The 16,528-nt window shown below is 34.6% G+C and overlaps 1 protein-coding gene across 1 annotated transcript in view; it reads left to right on the top strand.

The window, feature by feature from the left end:
• The window catches only part of DMD (dystrophin), a 2,218,635-nt gene that overhangs the window by 967,745 nt on the left and 1,234,362 nt on the right, over positions 1-16,528 (top strand). The window contains exons 35-37 of the mRNA XM_063601607.1: positions 8,417-8,596; positions 8,906-9,034; positions 10,659-10,829. Coding sequence (XP_063457677.1) covers positions 8,417-8,596; positions 8,906-9,034; positions 10,659-10,829 — 480 coding nt within the window. The remainder of the gene's footprint in view (positions 1-8,416; positions 8,597-8,905; positions 9,035-10,658; positions 10,830-16,528) is intronic.

Below are 16,528 nucleotides of genomic sequence, written 5' to 3'. Positions count from 1 at the left end.
GATACTTCAGGACACATAAAAATTATTAAAAATGCATATGTCAGTGTCTGTACATAAGACTATTGAAGTGTATCAATTTATATTTGTTTATTTATTCTGGCTGCTTTTGTGCTAAAACAGCAGAGTTGAGTAATTGTGACAGAGACTACATGGCTCACAAAGCCTAGAACAACTACTATGTGGCCATTCACAGAACATATTCAAACTCCTGAACTAGAGGAAAGCTAATATAGAAGCAGCACCCTGTTTGACCATAGAATTTTGCCATGTCTTCTTCTTGAATGAGTATCAGAGGTTTGACATTTCTAGGATCCTTTTGATAGGCCAGTGGCGTTGTAGAATTGGTCTTTCCTAAATAGAATGATTCATCTAAGTTTTCTTCCTGCTCAAAATTAAATAGTAACATATTCCAAACCATAGATACTAGAATGCATAGCCCTTCCAAAAGATACTGGGTGGTGCGTGACACAATTTAAGATGTTTAAAGATACTATCTACTTGAAGAGAATTACGAACTCAAGAATGTCTTAGGTATTCTAATTCTTAATGATCCCACAGAGAAATAATGGGAGAACTTCCAGAAGTAGTTAGGATGTGGTCAGGGTTGATTAACTGAAGGGACAGCTGCAGGTAAGAAAACTGTCCTGTGTCCCCTTACCCTGTGACCATGTTTCCAAATTATAGTTACAGACAAAAAAGAATATATTTTAAAAGTATGCCAAATTGTTTAAAAGGTAAAGAAAAATTTTTAAATTAAAATGACAGGAGGAAAGCCATTTGAGAATATTAAAAAATGAGATAAAAGATTGATGATGAAAATTGACAATTTAAATTATTAATGCTAATTGTAACTTCCTACAGCGACATAGCCCTTTCACTGTATTTTTAAATTCAACCTTCAATCAGAGTAGTATTAAAGAGGGTAAAATTACTGTTAAGTTTTAAAAAATATGGATCAATCCTAGCTAGCTGCATGGTCCAGACAACAGCAATGCCACGAGGCAGCCATCACAGTGATATTTATCACCACATAAATGTTCAGATACTTTTCCTTTTCTGTTAATGGAATTTTCTAGGCTGAGGTGAGAAACACTGATAGCTGTAGAATAGAGATGATGGAAGGAAATGGCAAGGCAATCTACAGGAGATTACTAGCACCTGAAGAGTTTGAATACTGGAACTGCACAAGTTCCTTGAGCTTTCATGATAACCCCTACTCTCTTGGACTGTTATGTAGGCAATAATAATTCATTCAGCAAAAGGACAGGGAAAATGTGTGTTTTGGTCTCTGATATTTCCCATGTACATAAGATATTGCCTGACACATAGGACATACTCATGAAATATCTGTTTAAACGTCACTTACAAATTAAGAGTTGCAAATTATAATGACAAAGCAGTTCTTGAGAGAAGAGAAAAATGCTGATTTACATTTAAAATTGTACAAGTTTTATAACAAACATAAATAATCACCTGATCAAATGTTCCCGTTTTATAGATGAACAAATACAAGTCCTGGTACGTAGCAAAACTGTAATACTATGCCTGATTTCAACAGTTTTTTCTACTATACCAAATTATCATAAGAAGTCTTATTTTCTAGTAATTTTAAAGTAATCTAAGCTTAAAATATCAAAACGCTACTCATTCACAATAAGCATGAAACAAACCATGGCTAAATTTCAAGTGCAGAAAACATAAGTCCTCATTAAAATAATAAAATGAAAACCCGTGTGTATCTATCACCTATTACAGTCTGTAGTCTGTCCCCACTGTTGTGATTTTAGATTTCAAATGTTGTTTGTTAGTATCTTAATATCACTCTGATTAGTTGAGTGTAAGTAAATCAATCTGAACATCCCATTACTGGCCAATATTGTTTAGCGTATGAATTGAGCACGAAAATATAACCATAGGAAAGTAAATATGTATGTGATTAATTAGAGGTTTACTTCTCTGAAGATCATTATGTTTGGGAAATACAAGCTTTGACAAAGTCTAATCTATATGATTTTCTGATTTAATCACTAATATTTTATTTCTAATTTTGTTTTAAGCATCAAAAATTCCAACTCAGTTAAATAATTTAGTTCCATTAAACCCCTAAATATCCATGGTGTCATCTGAAAGTTCAAATGGTAGAATAAGATTTTCTGGAAAAAAAATTTGGTCTCCTATAGTATGTTCATCCGACCGCCTGTTTTATTAACAGTAGTCTTAGTATGCCAAGAGTTGCCTGAGAGGAACACACACACACACACACACACACACACACACACACACACACACACACACACACACAAATGGTATTAATAAATTTAACTCAAGGTGTTAAATGCAGAATAATCTATGTCTAAATAGCCACTTGTTTAACAAGTTACTGTGTTTTTCACGTTTATTTTGGAAACAAAGTTTTATAATATTTAACATCAGGAAGAACAGTCATTGGTTGCTCAATTATCCTTTGGCTTTCAGTTCACTCTTAGAATTTAATGACTATCACTCAATAAAAACTCAGAATGCATCTTTCTGTTTGCCTGTGGTTTTCAACATTGGTTGCACATCAAAATCACCCGAGAAACTTGAAAAGTATATCAATGTTTGCGGCCCACTTCCAGAGATTATGATTTAATTGTTCTAACTGTAACTAGCTCTCTTATTCAGCAAAACTGAGAATCACTAGATAATGTGATACAAGATCCGTGAATTTCAAGCTGTCTGACGAGAGCCTAAATTCAGCTCAGTCAACCATGTCTTGTATATATGTTTTTTATAACAGTAAGATTTCACAGTTTAAAGAGATCTGGTTTCTGGTCCTAGATTATCTGGATAACTGCCTCAACTCATCATTCCTCTTAGCTATAAAAATATAAGAACTATTACTTACTCTAAAGTCTGTTATACTCTCATTCCCCTGAAAAATTACGTATCTTTTTTTTTAAGTGAGCACAGTAATTTATCCGTGAAGTGAAATAACACTAGCAGATCATTAACTTGGTGCAATGAATGCATCAAGCAGCTGTTACTTAGAAAATAGAACATCTGTCACATGCCATTGGAGTCACTATTCACTGTCATTATAGTTAGAGCTGTTATTTCTGTTCGGTTCATTCTGTTTTCATGAAATTCTTCTTTAATAAACAATACAGTATTATTAAAAAGTCAATACACATTGCTATAGAATCCACTATTTAATGCTTAATGTTCTTTTTGAATTTATCATTATATTATTCTGTCACACTAGCCTAATAGTAAAACATGTCCTAAACCTCTAGCCATGATAGAGTAATTTTGGAGGCTGAAAAAGCAATTAGCGTCTCATTTCCTCATGTTTAAGACATGTTAGATTGTGTGATGCACCACTGATATGATTACAGCTGCTGAGAATTTAAAAAAAAAAAACTACCACTTTCAAGGTTAAACCTAAATTGTATGTTACATCTCAATTTCCGAATCCTTAAAATGTGACAAATGCACATCTTAGAATTGCAGTAATATGGCAATGTATTCCTTTTCTTTCCTTGAATATGTTACGTAGCTAAAAGGTGAAAGAAGTCTCTCCTTTTCTCTGTGATCAGAAATGGTATAATATTTGCAAATACTAAGTGCAGAATTCACCTGGGTAGGGGGACCTCTCAAGATGCCTTTTATGGATGCTTTAGTTAGCCTTTTATTCATATTACAGGGAACATGAGTAAGAGAAAGGAATAGCTAAAATAAGTCCGAATTTAATTGAGTCCTAGTGAAGGGAGGAATCTATTAGGAAATGATGTTAAGGTACGTAGGTAAATAAATGTGGTGCTGATTGAAGACAGTCTCTAGAGAACAGGAGACTCTTAAGATAATAAAATTTGTTTAAAAAGAGGGGGTGGAAATAATAGATCAGACAGAGAAGTTATCTTAAGAATATAAGTCCCTGAGAAATTCCAAGAAAATCTGTGTAAGGTATTGGAAAACTTGTGAAAATACGAAATGGGTGGAGGAGAGAATAGAGGTTAATTGAGCTACATTTCTGTACCCCTGAAGGGAAATTTTTGTAAAGGTGTTCCTATAGGACCAGATGATTTTTCCAATAATTTTTACCGTTCTACCATTAAATAAAAATAATGAAAAATGCTGATGGTATAATCAGCAGAGACCAATGGAGAAGGTTTTTCCATCTTGCTACTGTATCAGTGAAGTGAGCCGATAGCTGAACCCTGAACCTAACATGCCTTTTTAAATTTCTACAAGCAATTAAACTTGTAGATATGGGGAATGAATCAGAATGTATTCTTCATCCTTCCCATCAACATGGGGCATGACTTCACTGGAATAAATTAACTCATTATACTCATTCTTTTATAATAAGGAAATTAGAGTAGCATTTACAAATTATGGCTAAGAAGTAGACAGCAAATTTGTTTGAAATCATGGAATTTAGTGCTTAGTATTTGGACTATTTATACTGGAGCTATCAAATGTTACAAAGTAACATATGGAAAATAAATAATATGTTAGACATTGTGACAATTTATAGTTTAATCGGATTTTACTTATGTCAGATATTTTCCCCTCTATCGTAAAAACCCTTAGTGCCAAGTATATAGTTTGCGTTCAACTTCTCTTGAATCTCCTGAAGGTGGACTTACAATCATGTCATAGGTCAAGTTAAAACTGAGTGTACACAATCTTGCTTTGTCTTCAGCCCTAAAATCGATCCTAGCAGCAATCACATTACTACATGACTGAAAAACCTAAAGTGTCTGAGTTATAATTTAGTGAATTTAGTCATTGAATTTGAACTTGGTCCTTCAGAAGAGTAGATCTTCTAGAACCCTCTCCACTTCTCACCTCACAAGGCAGAAGAAGGCATGTATGCTGAGAATCGGATGCTTTTGAAAAGGAGGAAATGCCATATCTTTTCAGCTGTTTCTTTCCATCTCGCCAACCCTATAAATAAGGAGCTCCCTTTGAGAGGAATGAGTACAGGTATAAAGAGAATGGCCAAGGCAATAGCTCTAGGTTGGTTCTCCATACATCTGAAGATGCAGACATTCTTGTGTTGTGGGAAACTATTAGAGCCAGAGAAAATGGTTCGTCAACAACCTCATCAAATGTATTCTTTTAGTTTACAGTAAGGATTCCCTGTTCCTCTATGGCAGCCTTTTATTCTAACTTTCATACCTTCTCGTTGCTTCGTACTTTGTCTTTAGTCAATCCAAACCATCCCATGCACACTCCACCTTCAAGTGTCACCTTTCCCTTGCAGTCATTCATGCTTATTCCAGCCATGGCTCATCTGTTTCCAAAAAAAATGTGATTTTTTTCTTGTATGATATCAAATTGATTTATTGCATTTAAGCTTTCCTCTGCAGCTACACTGTAGGCATGATTAGAGTGAGGTTTGCAAAGATTACCTCATTCCTCATCTCTGGCAGTGAATAGCACAGTACAGACTGGATATTAGGCACCTGATATACATTGGTCAATTAATATTTGAGATCTCCAGAAAGCAAGCTCAGCATAGTACTTAAAGGCTAAGTCTTATTTAAGTCTTATTTCTTAAGTCATATCTTTGATTAAAAACACATTTGAGGGAAAAATTTAAGGCCTACTAAATTAACACAATATTTTTTCCTAACCCAAAACAGCACATATACAAATGATTGAATACTGGTTCCTTATTGTTGAATAGCATACATAAAAGTTTAACTCTAGGTCTCTTTTTTTACAGAGTGTAAATTTTCCTGTGAATCACTTTTGACCATTAGCAGTTATAAACCACCATCATATCACTGCTTTTTTCAAATACAAGTTGATAATGGTGATAAATTGAACATCTTTTAGTTTTAATTTATAATTTTGTGGAACTTAAGAAGGCACTAGAAATTAGTCCACATTTCCTATTTTGTTCCCATCAACTGAACATCACTGGACATTATTTAAATTAGCTGGAGGAATTTGGCCAGATGTTGACACATAATGGTTTCTGTGAGCCAGGAACTACCTGCAACATTATCCCCTAAGTTCAAAACTTTTCTGATCTCTTGTGAGTTTTGGAAAATTCCATTGCCTTTAATTGCATTGCTTGTCATGTATGAAACAAAATCTATGTACACAATAACTTTTTACATTGATGCTAAAATGTAGTGTCATCTTTATGAAGACTTATTAAGAGATAATTAGTAATCCAAATATAAATTAAGCTTCAACTTTGTGAAGTGTTACCTTTGTGAATAAATCAACTACAGTGAGATGCCACTAGACTGGAATATAGAAAGTTGATAATTCTCATTTGCGTATATGTCCATCTCTTTGACAAACTCATACTTGGATATAAGTTTTTGAAGGATGGGGACTTCTCTACCATTTTATCCCACAGAGCCTAGTAACAATGGCTAACATCTATGGTTGTAGAGGTTGTATACTACAAAAGGGTGAAGTCAAAGTATTAAAAGGGATAAAATCTAGTCTATGTCTACTCTGAAGTTAAGCTCTAAAGGGTCTGTATCTACCCAAATGAGAGACTTCTAATAATCTCCCAAAATATATTGAGGAGAATTACATATGATTCTGCTACAGTAGTAACTGGCATATAATAGGGGCTCAGTCAACACTTACGATTGATAAATGAAGAAATTGCTTTTATGAATTGCTAAGCTCACCTGTGTGCAACAAATAGCACCTACATATGAAGAACCCCATGCATGATAGCTGTCGAGTTCATCTGGCATTAAGTACCTTAATTTCAGGCATGTTTTTATTGAAAAAATGTGACATAAAACAATATCTTAGAATTGAAGAAACAGTGTTTTTGTCTTGCATAAAAATTTTTATACATTGTTTCCTCATTTATTTCTCCTGTTTATCTGATGCCAAAGGCAAAACCAAAACAAAAAGTATGAGAAGTGATTTCGAGTGGACCAGGACCTGATGGCGTGGCAGAAAGACAGCCACAGGACTACTTAGGTATATTATAAAGATAGAAAAGACATGTTGAGAGTGACTCTATGAGGCCAGCCTATACCTAATTTCTTACTCTTGTACTGTAATTTTTTTCTTAAGAAATTAGATGTAGGCTGGCATTACATAGCTGCTCCTTGTGTGTTTATTGATTATTTGTAGCTGGACTTTCTCCACCTTCCTGTTATTGCTGTTTCTCAATGATTTTGTTTTGCTTTGGCTTTCTGTGATTAAGACATCAGCTCCACTCGCAAATAGCTTTTCAACTCGAGTGCCAATCACAGTCTCTGTATCTGTTAACCTTATTGAGAAAGGAGAAAAAGGGTCTGTTGGGCTCTGGCTCAGCTCTCTGTGAATGTCCCACAGCTGGCTAACTAGACAGGCAGGGAAAGAACCAGGCACAGACGCAGTGGAATGCCGAGTGGCCACATTGTCAGCCATGCCATGTACCAGGAAAGAGGCTTTATGCAGGGCAGGTAGTAAACATTTGTATAAGATCACTTTTTCCATCACTACTCTCTATATTTTTTCATGTTAAATGTGATTGTTTTCATGTTTTATAAATCACCTCTTAGGAAATAGTGGTATTCTCTTAGGAGATTTTAGTCTAGGGTATGTGGATAGAATTAAGGTCTGTGAACTTGGATTGGGGGAAAACTTTATCTTTATTTGTATTCAATTAAAACCAAAAGTAAGCATTTTTTTTTTCAGTTAAAATGTGAGCAACAAACTCCAGCAATAGAGATACCCATGACTTTGTCACTAATAGAAATGACAGATACTTTGTAACATGTTCCAGACATTGTACATACTTAAAAATACCAGTTATGCTCGTCATCACTACATTGAAATTATCCTAAAGACCTGATGCTAGATCTTGTTAATTAACATATTAGGAAATAAAACATGTATTACTATATCACAAATATTTAAAAAATGTGTTGCACATTGTATTTCAGTATAATTGTTTTCATTTAAAATCCTGTGTATTTTGTTTTATGCATTTAAAAGCATTATTATGAGAAAGGGTTTTTAAGCTTCAACAAATGCCAAAAAGATCCATGGCACTAAAAGGCTAAAAAATCCCTGCTGCAGAAATACAGTAGCACCATACTGTAGAATTTTCTAAGGGCAGTTTCTTATTAGTGGATGGGTTTTCAAATATCTGCCTTTAGCCACTACATGTATAAATTAAATAAATACAAATATATTTAGTTGAACGATATGTATGTTTATTAAATATTTATAATGAAAAATAAGACATGAATTATGCTTATGTACATATACATGTTCATAGTTACCCAACAATGAAGCTTCAATATATATGGTATGGTTTTCATAATTCATTAATACATAGTTATAGGTTTAAAACCTTGCAAAATCATAGTAACCGTACAGAAAGCCATTTCATAAGCATTAAATCTTAAGACTACAAGATATTACTTGAAGGTCAATGCTCTCCTTTTCACAGGCTACTCAAAAAGAGATTGAGAAACAGAAGGTGCACCTGAAGAGTATCACAGAGGTAGGAGAGGCCTTGAAAACAGTTTTGGGCAAGAAGGAGACGTTGGTGGAAGATAAACTCAGTCTTCTGAATAGTAACTGGATAGCTGTCACCTCCCGAGCAGAAGAGTGGTTAAATCTTTTGTTGGTAAGAGAAAAGGCTAGAAGCTTTTACACCCTTCTCTGTCACAAGAAAAAGATACATAAGTGACCAGTAACAATTCTGTGTTTGAAAATTTCTCAGTTCCACATATATGCTGGCTCTTAATTCAATATCTATAACAATATTTTAATATATTTTTCTTTATATTTATGCAATATTCTATATGAAAATACCACTTAAAACTAATCTCAATGAAACTTTACTGTTGTCTTTTAAACATTTTAGAACATAGGAAAAATTCTTTAAGAATATTGTCTAACCAATAATGCCATGGTATGTCTCTATAAAATTAAGGAATACCAGAAACACATGGAAACTTTTGACCAGAATGTGGACCACATCACAAAGTGGATCATTCAGGCTGACACACTTTTGGATGAATCAGAGAAAAAGAAACCCCAGCAAAAAGAAGACGTGCTTAAGGTAGCAAATAAAATATGAAAAGTAATGTCCAAATTGTACACCAGTTACTTCAATCATCTTTGTCCTAAAAGATACTAAGGACGTCTTAATAAGAGTAAAACAATCCTTTCTTCCTTCCTTTGTCTTTCTCTTTTTCCTTCCTTCTCCCTTTGAATGGAAATGAATGATTTTGAAGAGTTCTGTAATCTGACTTTCTGTTCAAATCCATCACTCAGTTAATTATACCCAATGTAAACTCCGTTCAGAAAGAGATTCCAAGATTTATTTTGAAATCATATTGCAAATTTCTGCCTTTGTCAATGGTGGTACTACATTCTTGTGTCTAACACAAAGAACAATCTGACACTATCATTCATTTAGCCCATCTGAATGAACACCTGAAATGCAATCAGCTGATTTTTTTTGCCTATGCCATATCCAAATCTTGGTAATTAGTCTTAATGTTGGGGTTATGTAAAACTGAGGTTTTCATTTTTAACTACATGTAAACTAGGCTTTGGGTTCTTTCTTTTAGTCTCAAAACTGACTGTTAGGATGCCCTGTCTTCTTTTTCAAGGGGAACTTAATCTTTTCTTTAAAAAATGATTCCGATAAAAGGGTATGAGAGGTGTAATACGCAAATACACCTTATAGACACTACATTGTTTCTATTTGATGATGTCTCCTTTCCCAATTAAATAGGTAGAGTTGAATTTTAACAGCTCTCTTTTCAATAAACATTTTTTATTTTGTTTTGCTGAAATGTTTGATAAATTTATTGATTAGTTGTTTACTATTTAAAGAAAACTCAAAAATTATGTTTCTTTGCATGCAATTTATTTTATGCCTCTGATATTTTCCATAGATTAAAATATACCTTTAATGAAAAACTATAAATTCATTCCAGGCTATCCCCAAAACACATTTATGCCATTGTCTGAAGCTTATTTTGATGTGGATCTGTATTGTGCTCTTCATTATCCCTTGATGTATAGTCAGAGATGTCATCTTATGGTGAATTTCCTTCAAAGCTTTTTGAATAATAGGGTCTGAGTTATTTAACTTCAACCTCTGTGACCCGGCAGGTCAGGAAGAACTTTCCTCAGTACCTCTGTATGTGACACAAAATTCGTATGTGTTAGAAAATCACTTTTTTTCTTATGACACTCAGTGTAATAAAGAGGAACTTGAAAGTGCTAGGAAGGAATAGAAAAGTGTTCTTCAGCTACCCGCCCTCCTGAGCACATACTTAGTTCATTCCACAACTATTAAATTCAGTAACGATATAATAAAATAAGACTAAATAGAATATATTATGATAGTTGCAACAACATAGTTGGGAAAACATCCCTGTCCTTCCTCGGACTAAATAAACATTTTAAATAGACATGCATCAAACTTAAGGACGGTGATCTATTTTTCTGAAATCACACGCATTTTCATTTTAGTCCTGTTTTATGGAAGTTGTGGTTTTATCTCCCTTTCTATTTTCTGCATGTGCTTGCTCTCATTTTCTTACTTTCTCTCTCTCTCTCTTTCTCACTCTCTCGCTTACTTGCTCACTCGCTCTGTTTGGCTCTCTATTTCTATCTTGACCTTCATTAATTACTAACTTCAAGTCCTATCTCTTGCTCGTGGAATATAGCGTTTAAAGGCAGAACTGAATGACATACGCCCAAAGGTGGACTCTACACGTGACCAAGCAGCAAACTTGATGGCAAACCGCGGTGACCACTGCAGGAAATTAGTAGAGCCCCAAATCTCAGAGCTCAACCATCGATTTGCAGCCATTTCACACAGAATTAAGACTGGAAAGGTAGGAAGATCTACTCCAAGGTGGAAACTAGTGCTAAATGATCTCTTGCGAAGGTTGCGCAGTACTCTGAAAGGGGCAAGTAGACCCCACAGCAAGGTTTTCAAAAGGAAAATGAATGCCAAAATGTATTTAAGGAAATTTTACCACTGATTATAATGGGAGATAAACGCCACTCCTCCCCGTCTCTGTCTCTCTCTGTCTCTCTGTCTCTCTTTCTCTCTCATCTTTTTCTGCCACAGATATTCTAGGACTGCATTCTATGCTGCAATTTACATACGTACTTTCAGGGGTCACCTACAGAAAAAAATAACAAATAGCATGCTGAAGGCCAAAAAAATAAATAAATAAAACCAAAAGCACACAAGTCATCCATCAACAGAAAGCACTGCCGATAAATTTTGCCAAAAGCACTACTGATACAATATTGCTTGTATGTAATGTGGATCAAATATCCAAAATGAGGCCTTGTACGTCTTCTGCACGATCTAGGGTGTTTATACCTCTTTACTGGTTGTGCAAGTGTGTTTATTTAACTTGCTTTTGCTAGTTGTAGACACTGTGACAAAATTCATTAGGCTATAATGAAATGATCAAGCCATGAAAACAAATCATTGCAAAGCTTACATATCCTAATTTTTGTAATTTTATATGCCTATTTATATTATTGTTTCAGAAGAACCAGGGAATATGGAACTTTTGCATGATAGACTTTATATTTGTGTATGATTTGATGAAGAGAAAGTCTTATTTAATAAGTAGTTTGCAAAAATGTATAAATATAGTGTTATAGAATTTCAACTCTTTGGGAAGATTTGGAATGCAAGTAATTACCTAGAAATTTATATACTGTAGTTTGATAAATTTCAATATATATGATATGCTTTCAAACATAAAAATGTACATAAAATCAATATATGTATTTAGGTATATAGATAATTGTTAGAAATAATCTGAAATGAAAAAACATTGGAGTATTTATGAGAAAATATGATGCAGTACATCAGGTAAGTATTGATTCCTGGAAAAATAGAAGAACATTTTCAAAAAATATTTTGATAGACATAAGCAACCAGTGATAGCATGGTTTCACAATTGCTGCACTTTCTAAGGCATTACAGCGTCTCATCATGTTATATAAAAGTACATATTTAAAGTGGTATTCAAAATAAGTGAAATGTGACATGATAAATTCTAAATAGTTTAGCTTGTATGCATGAGACACAGTTACCCTTCAAAATTCACCTTCCCAAATTAAAAAAGTTGTTAGTTTACCTTAATTCATTGCAAGTTATTTTTAATCATTAACTACTTAGTTCTCTTGTACTCTCTCTCTCCATACATAGAGACCTTATATAGTTGACTTTTAAAAGGCTGTATTCTCTACATATGGAGAGAGACAGCATGAGAGAACTAAGTAGTTAACTGTCACAAATATATATATTTGAGTCAGTCATTATTACCTGCAAAAATGTGACAGGCTCTTAAAATTGATTAACGTTTTGAAAGAATGTATTGTTACTTACAAAGACAATTGTTTTTACTTCTAAAGTTATCAATGGCTTATGTAATAACAAGACAATGAATGGAGATTTATCTCAATCCTTAAAAAATGCTACTACTTCATTACTAAGATATAGACACAAACAGATGCACATTTTAATAAATCACTAAGCTATAGAATATTTAAGATAAAATAAGGTATTATCTTTGGATAAATTGTGTTACAAGATTGTGATTCACAGATATTAAAAAATGGGTAGAATTTGCTCTCCACCACAGATGTGACAGACCCAGCCAATACAAGTTTGTGACCAAGACAAGTTTGTGAGTTTTCATTTCACATTCTGCATGAATTTGTAAGTATACTTCTGGAAATCATGCATAAAGTGATCCACTCTACGTACTTCTTTCATTTTCCCTAGCAACATAAGGCATAAGAAATTTCCAATGAATATTCATTTATTATTATTATTATTATTATTATTATTATTATTATTATTTTTGTGTGTGTGTGGTGGAGACTCTCTCTGTTGCCCAGGCTGGAGTGCTGTGGCATAACCTCAGCTCACTGCAACCTCTGCCTCCTGGAATCAAGAGATTCTCCTGCCTCAGCCTCCCAAGTAGCTGGGATTACGGGCGGGCGCCGTGACACCTGGCTAATTTTTGTATTTTGGCAGAGACGGGGTTTCACCATGTTGGCCAGGCTGGTCTGGAACTCCTGACCTCAAGTGATCCTCGTGCCTCGGCCTCTCAAAGTGCTGGGATTACAAGCGTGAACCACTGTGCCTGGCCCCAAATTTTCAATTATATGTTAATTAATAAAATAATCACGTTTGCTTTTCAAAGTATTTGTTTTTCTCTAAATTAGTAAAGGCAACTGAGTGTAACAATGACCCCATTTTAGGGCTCTGAAGAGATAATTATGCTCTATTATCACGATGAAATGAAAAACACAGAAATAAAGCATATCTGACACTTTGCTTATATATTCATTGCATCAGCTAATGGGATTGAGCTTCCATTGTGTTAGAGATTGTGGTGAGAAGATACAAGGGTATAAAGATCCTTGCTTAAGAAATACATGTTTACAAACAGAAATGAATACTTAGTATAATCATAAAATAGGTTTAACACTAATTCATCTTCATGGGGATGTTCAAATAATGGTGAGATGATCTCGGCAGAGAGAACAATAGATTTAGAAGGTAATCTCAGCAGAGAAAACAGTAGATTTAGAAGATTGAGATTTAGGCCTAACTTTTTCAGTAGTAGCCAGAATATGTGATTTCTCTGCATATCCATTTCATTGTTTGTAAGATGAGGAAGTTAAAATAGACTAACAATTTTTAAAAGAAAACCTATCCTGCCCAAAATATTATTTAAAATAAAGTATTAAATTTAAATAATATTTAATATTAAAATCATATTATTTAAAATAAAATTAATAAATTGGAAAATAATAGAGTTACTAGATGGGGGAAATATCTGCCATTTTATCTTTCTCCTTCCTATGATTGAATTCAGGAAGTATAAATTATGCTCATAGAACATGGTTTGAAATTTCTAAATTAGATTAGTTCATAAATCCCTGCTCGTTCTAAAATTTGGCTATTCAGTAATCTTTTGTTAATTACAATAAGAAATTGAAAACATTTAATGTCTTGTGTGTGTTTGCTTTGGAGTACGGAAGTGCTGGAGGTTTTAGGGGGTAGCCTTTGATCTCAAAATCAGGTTTCTTTATAGTAGGGGTTATACAGGATAATATTAGGTTAGAATATGGCTTTTCTATGGTTGAGTCTATGTCTAAGTTTCATGGAAGAGTAACCTGGGGAAAAAAAAACTATGGTGATAAAAAAAAAGTAGATTGGAATTGAACACGGGTAGGTCATAGACTCATTGTAATCACTAATTTCAGTATAGCCTTTAGAACATAACTCTAAAGGGCCCTTGAATAGAGAAATAACTTATGCTGAAAATTCACTGGTGTCTAGATTTACTATTTGGTGAAGAATACAAAGTGGGGTACTCCCATGTGTCCTGCCAGGACTGTTCATGACAAGAAATTCCGAAGCCCAGAAAGCAGTGAGTAAAGGGATCCTCAGTTCAGAATGGCTGAGGACTTGACTGTCCAAGTGCAGCTCTCTGTAATGTTAATTTTGGCCTCAGCAAGGAGCAGTATGGTGAGAGCAAAAAGTCCTTAACTTCAAGACACAAGACCTGCTTTGAGTACTAGCTGAGCACATTACTACTTAGTGATTTTGGGTATGCCTCTTTACCTCTCAGAGCCTCATTTCTAGCTACAAAATAAGGGAGATGATGCCTGTTTTATTTTAATCTAAAGATTGTAATGAGGATCACATTATGTAATATATGTAAAAACATGCATTTAAAATGTATTGATCAGTTATAGATATGAAATGGTTAAAAATAATTAATATCAATAGGTATTTCCATCATTATGTATATTACACTTGAATGGCCAAATTTAGGGGGTTGAGACAAAAACTGATGGAAAAAACTGAAAGAATTGCTGATTTTCTGTGGTCTCTGCTGTAATCGACTGGAATCAGAAAATCGTGTCTTTGCTATTTTCATGACAAAGACCAGCCTTAAAGATAATCAAGTGGATGAATTTAAGAACTACTAGGGAGTTATGTTTGTCCCACATACGCCCCTTAAAATACATAAAAATGCTGCCTTTTCCCATTTTATTGAGGTTACCTAAGAGTATCCAATGACTTTGAAAAAAGCGTATTTTTTCCTAATCTATGTGAAATCAATGTGAGGAAATGGCAGTTTTAATGGAGAGGATCAGAATTACAACAGTCAATCAGAGATAATATTAGAACCCTGAGTAAATTGATAGAATCAATGAGGAGAGACTCCTTGTCTCAACTGTCTCTGTTTTAGGGCATCCGAGTATAGTGGCATGGCTGAGGGCAAAGTGGATACCATCGGGAAAATAAGGTGATAGGAGACAGAAGTATAGGAAGGTGCATGGGAAGACAAAAATAAAGTGATTATTTATTCATATTAATTATGACAGTTCTACCCCTCTCCATCCCTCTAGAAGCCAAGTTGGAGAAGGGGAGTCAGCAATTTGGGAGTGATGCTAGTTGAGGTATATCTAAAAGCACTAATGAGTGAAGACTTGAGAAAAGGGATTAATCAGGATGAATTCTCACCAACCATATATTATTTTCTGATAACAGTGTTTGGTAGTGAGGGGGATCTATTGCTAGGTAAAATACGATGGATTCAAGGATCTTACTGTTTGATGGTAGGGCAAGATGTGTTCATGGATACTAGATTGAGAGTGAGTGCATGGTAAGTGAGTTTATCAGTCACTCCAGCAACACAGAGGAGGTAACAATTCAGCATAAACATATGAGAAAGCTTAGGACCATACAGTGTGTTCAATGAAGAATGAGTTCCTTTAGTTTTCAGAGTAGAGGGCATGGAAGATAAAACTTAGTTGTGGATGATAAGGCTGAAGATTATGGCTAGACACAGTGTGAAGAGGTCATGGACAGCCAGACTAATCATTCATGCTTAATTCAGTATGCAATGAAGAGTTCTTGATGTGCTCTGTGTGTGTGTGTGTGTGTGTGTGTGTGTGTGTTTGTGTATGCACTGTTGAGAAATTAGTCCAGTGATAGTTGTGAGGAGAATTCCACTGAATAATGACATGAAGTTCGGGAGCTATTGCAGTAGTCTAGATGAGTTACACTGATGACCTCAAAAAAAGGGATAGCTATGGGAGTGGAAAGGAAGTTTCAGTCTAGATCCGTAAATCTTTTGTATGCACTTGAGTGAATTGTTAAAACCAGTGTGCTGGGCCCCACACTCAGAGCTTCTGACTCACTAGGTCTGGAGTGGAGCACAAGAGTTTGCATTTCTAACATTTTTCTGGGTCAGATTGATGCTGAAGGTCTAGGGACCACGCTTAGAGAACTGCTGCTCTAGAGATATTTAGAGGTAGCCTAGTGTTAAGTCATTACGTACAAGGACCCAAGAAGATGATGAATTCAAAAATGACTCCAAATTTAACTCTGATTGACTAGGAAAGTCTGCATATAAATTCCAATAATAGGCCTGGTGCGGTGGCTCACGCCTGTAATCCCAACACTTTGGGAGGCCGAGGCAGGCAGATCACCTGAAGCCAGGAGTTGAAGATCAACCTGGCCAACATGGCAAAA

The sequence above is a fragment of the Pan paniscus genome, chromosome X, assembly GCF_029289425.2.
Source record: "Pan paniscus chromosome X, NHGRI_mPanPan1-v2.0_pri, whole genome shotgun sequence".
NCBI classification, from domain to species: domain Eukaryota; kingdom Metazoa; phylum Chordata; class Mammalia; order Primates; family Hominidae; genus Pan; species Pan paniscus.
This window is presented reverse-complemented; position numbering and strand designations above follow the sequence as displayed.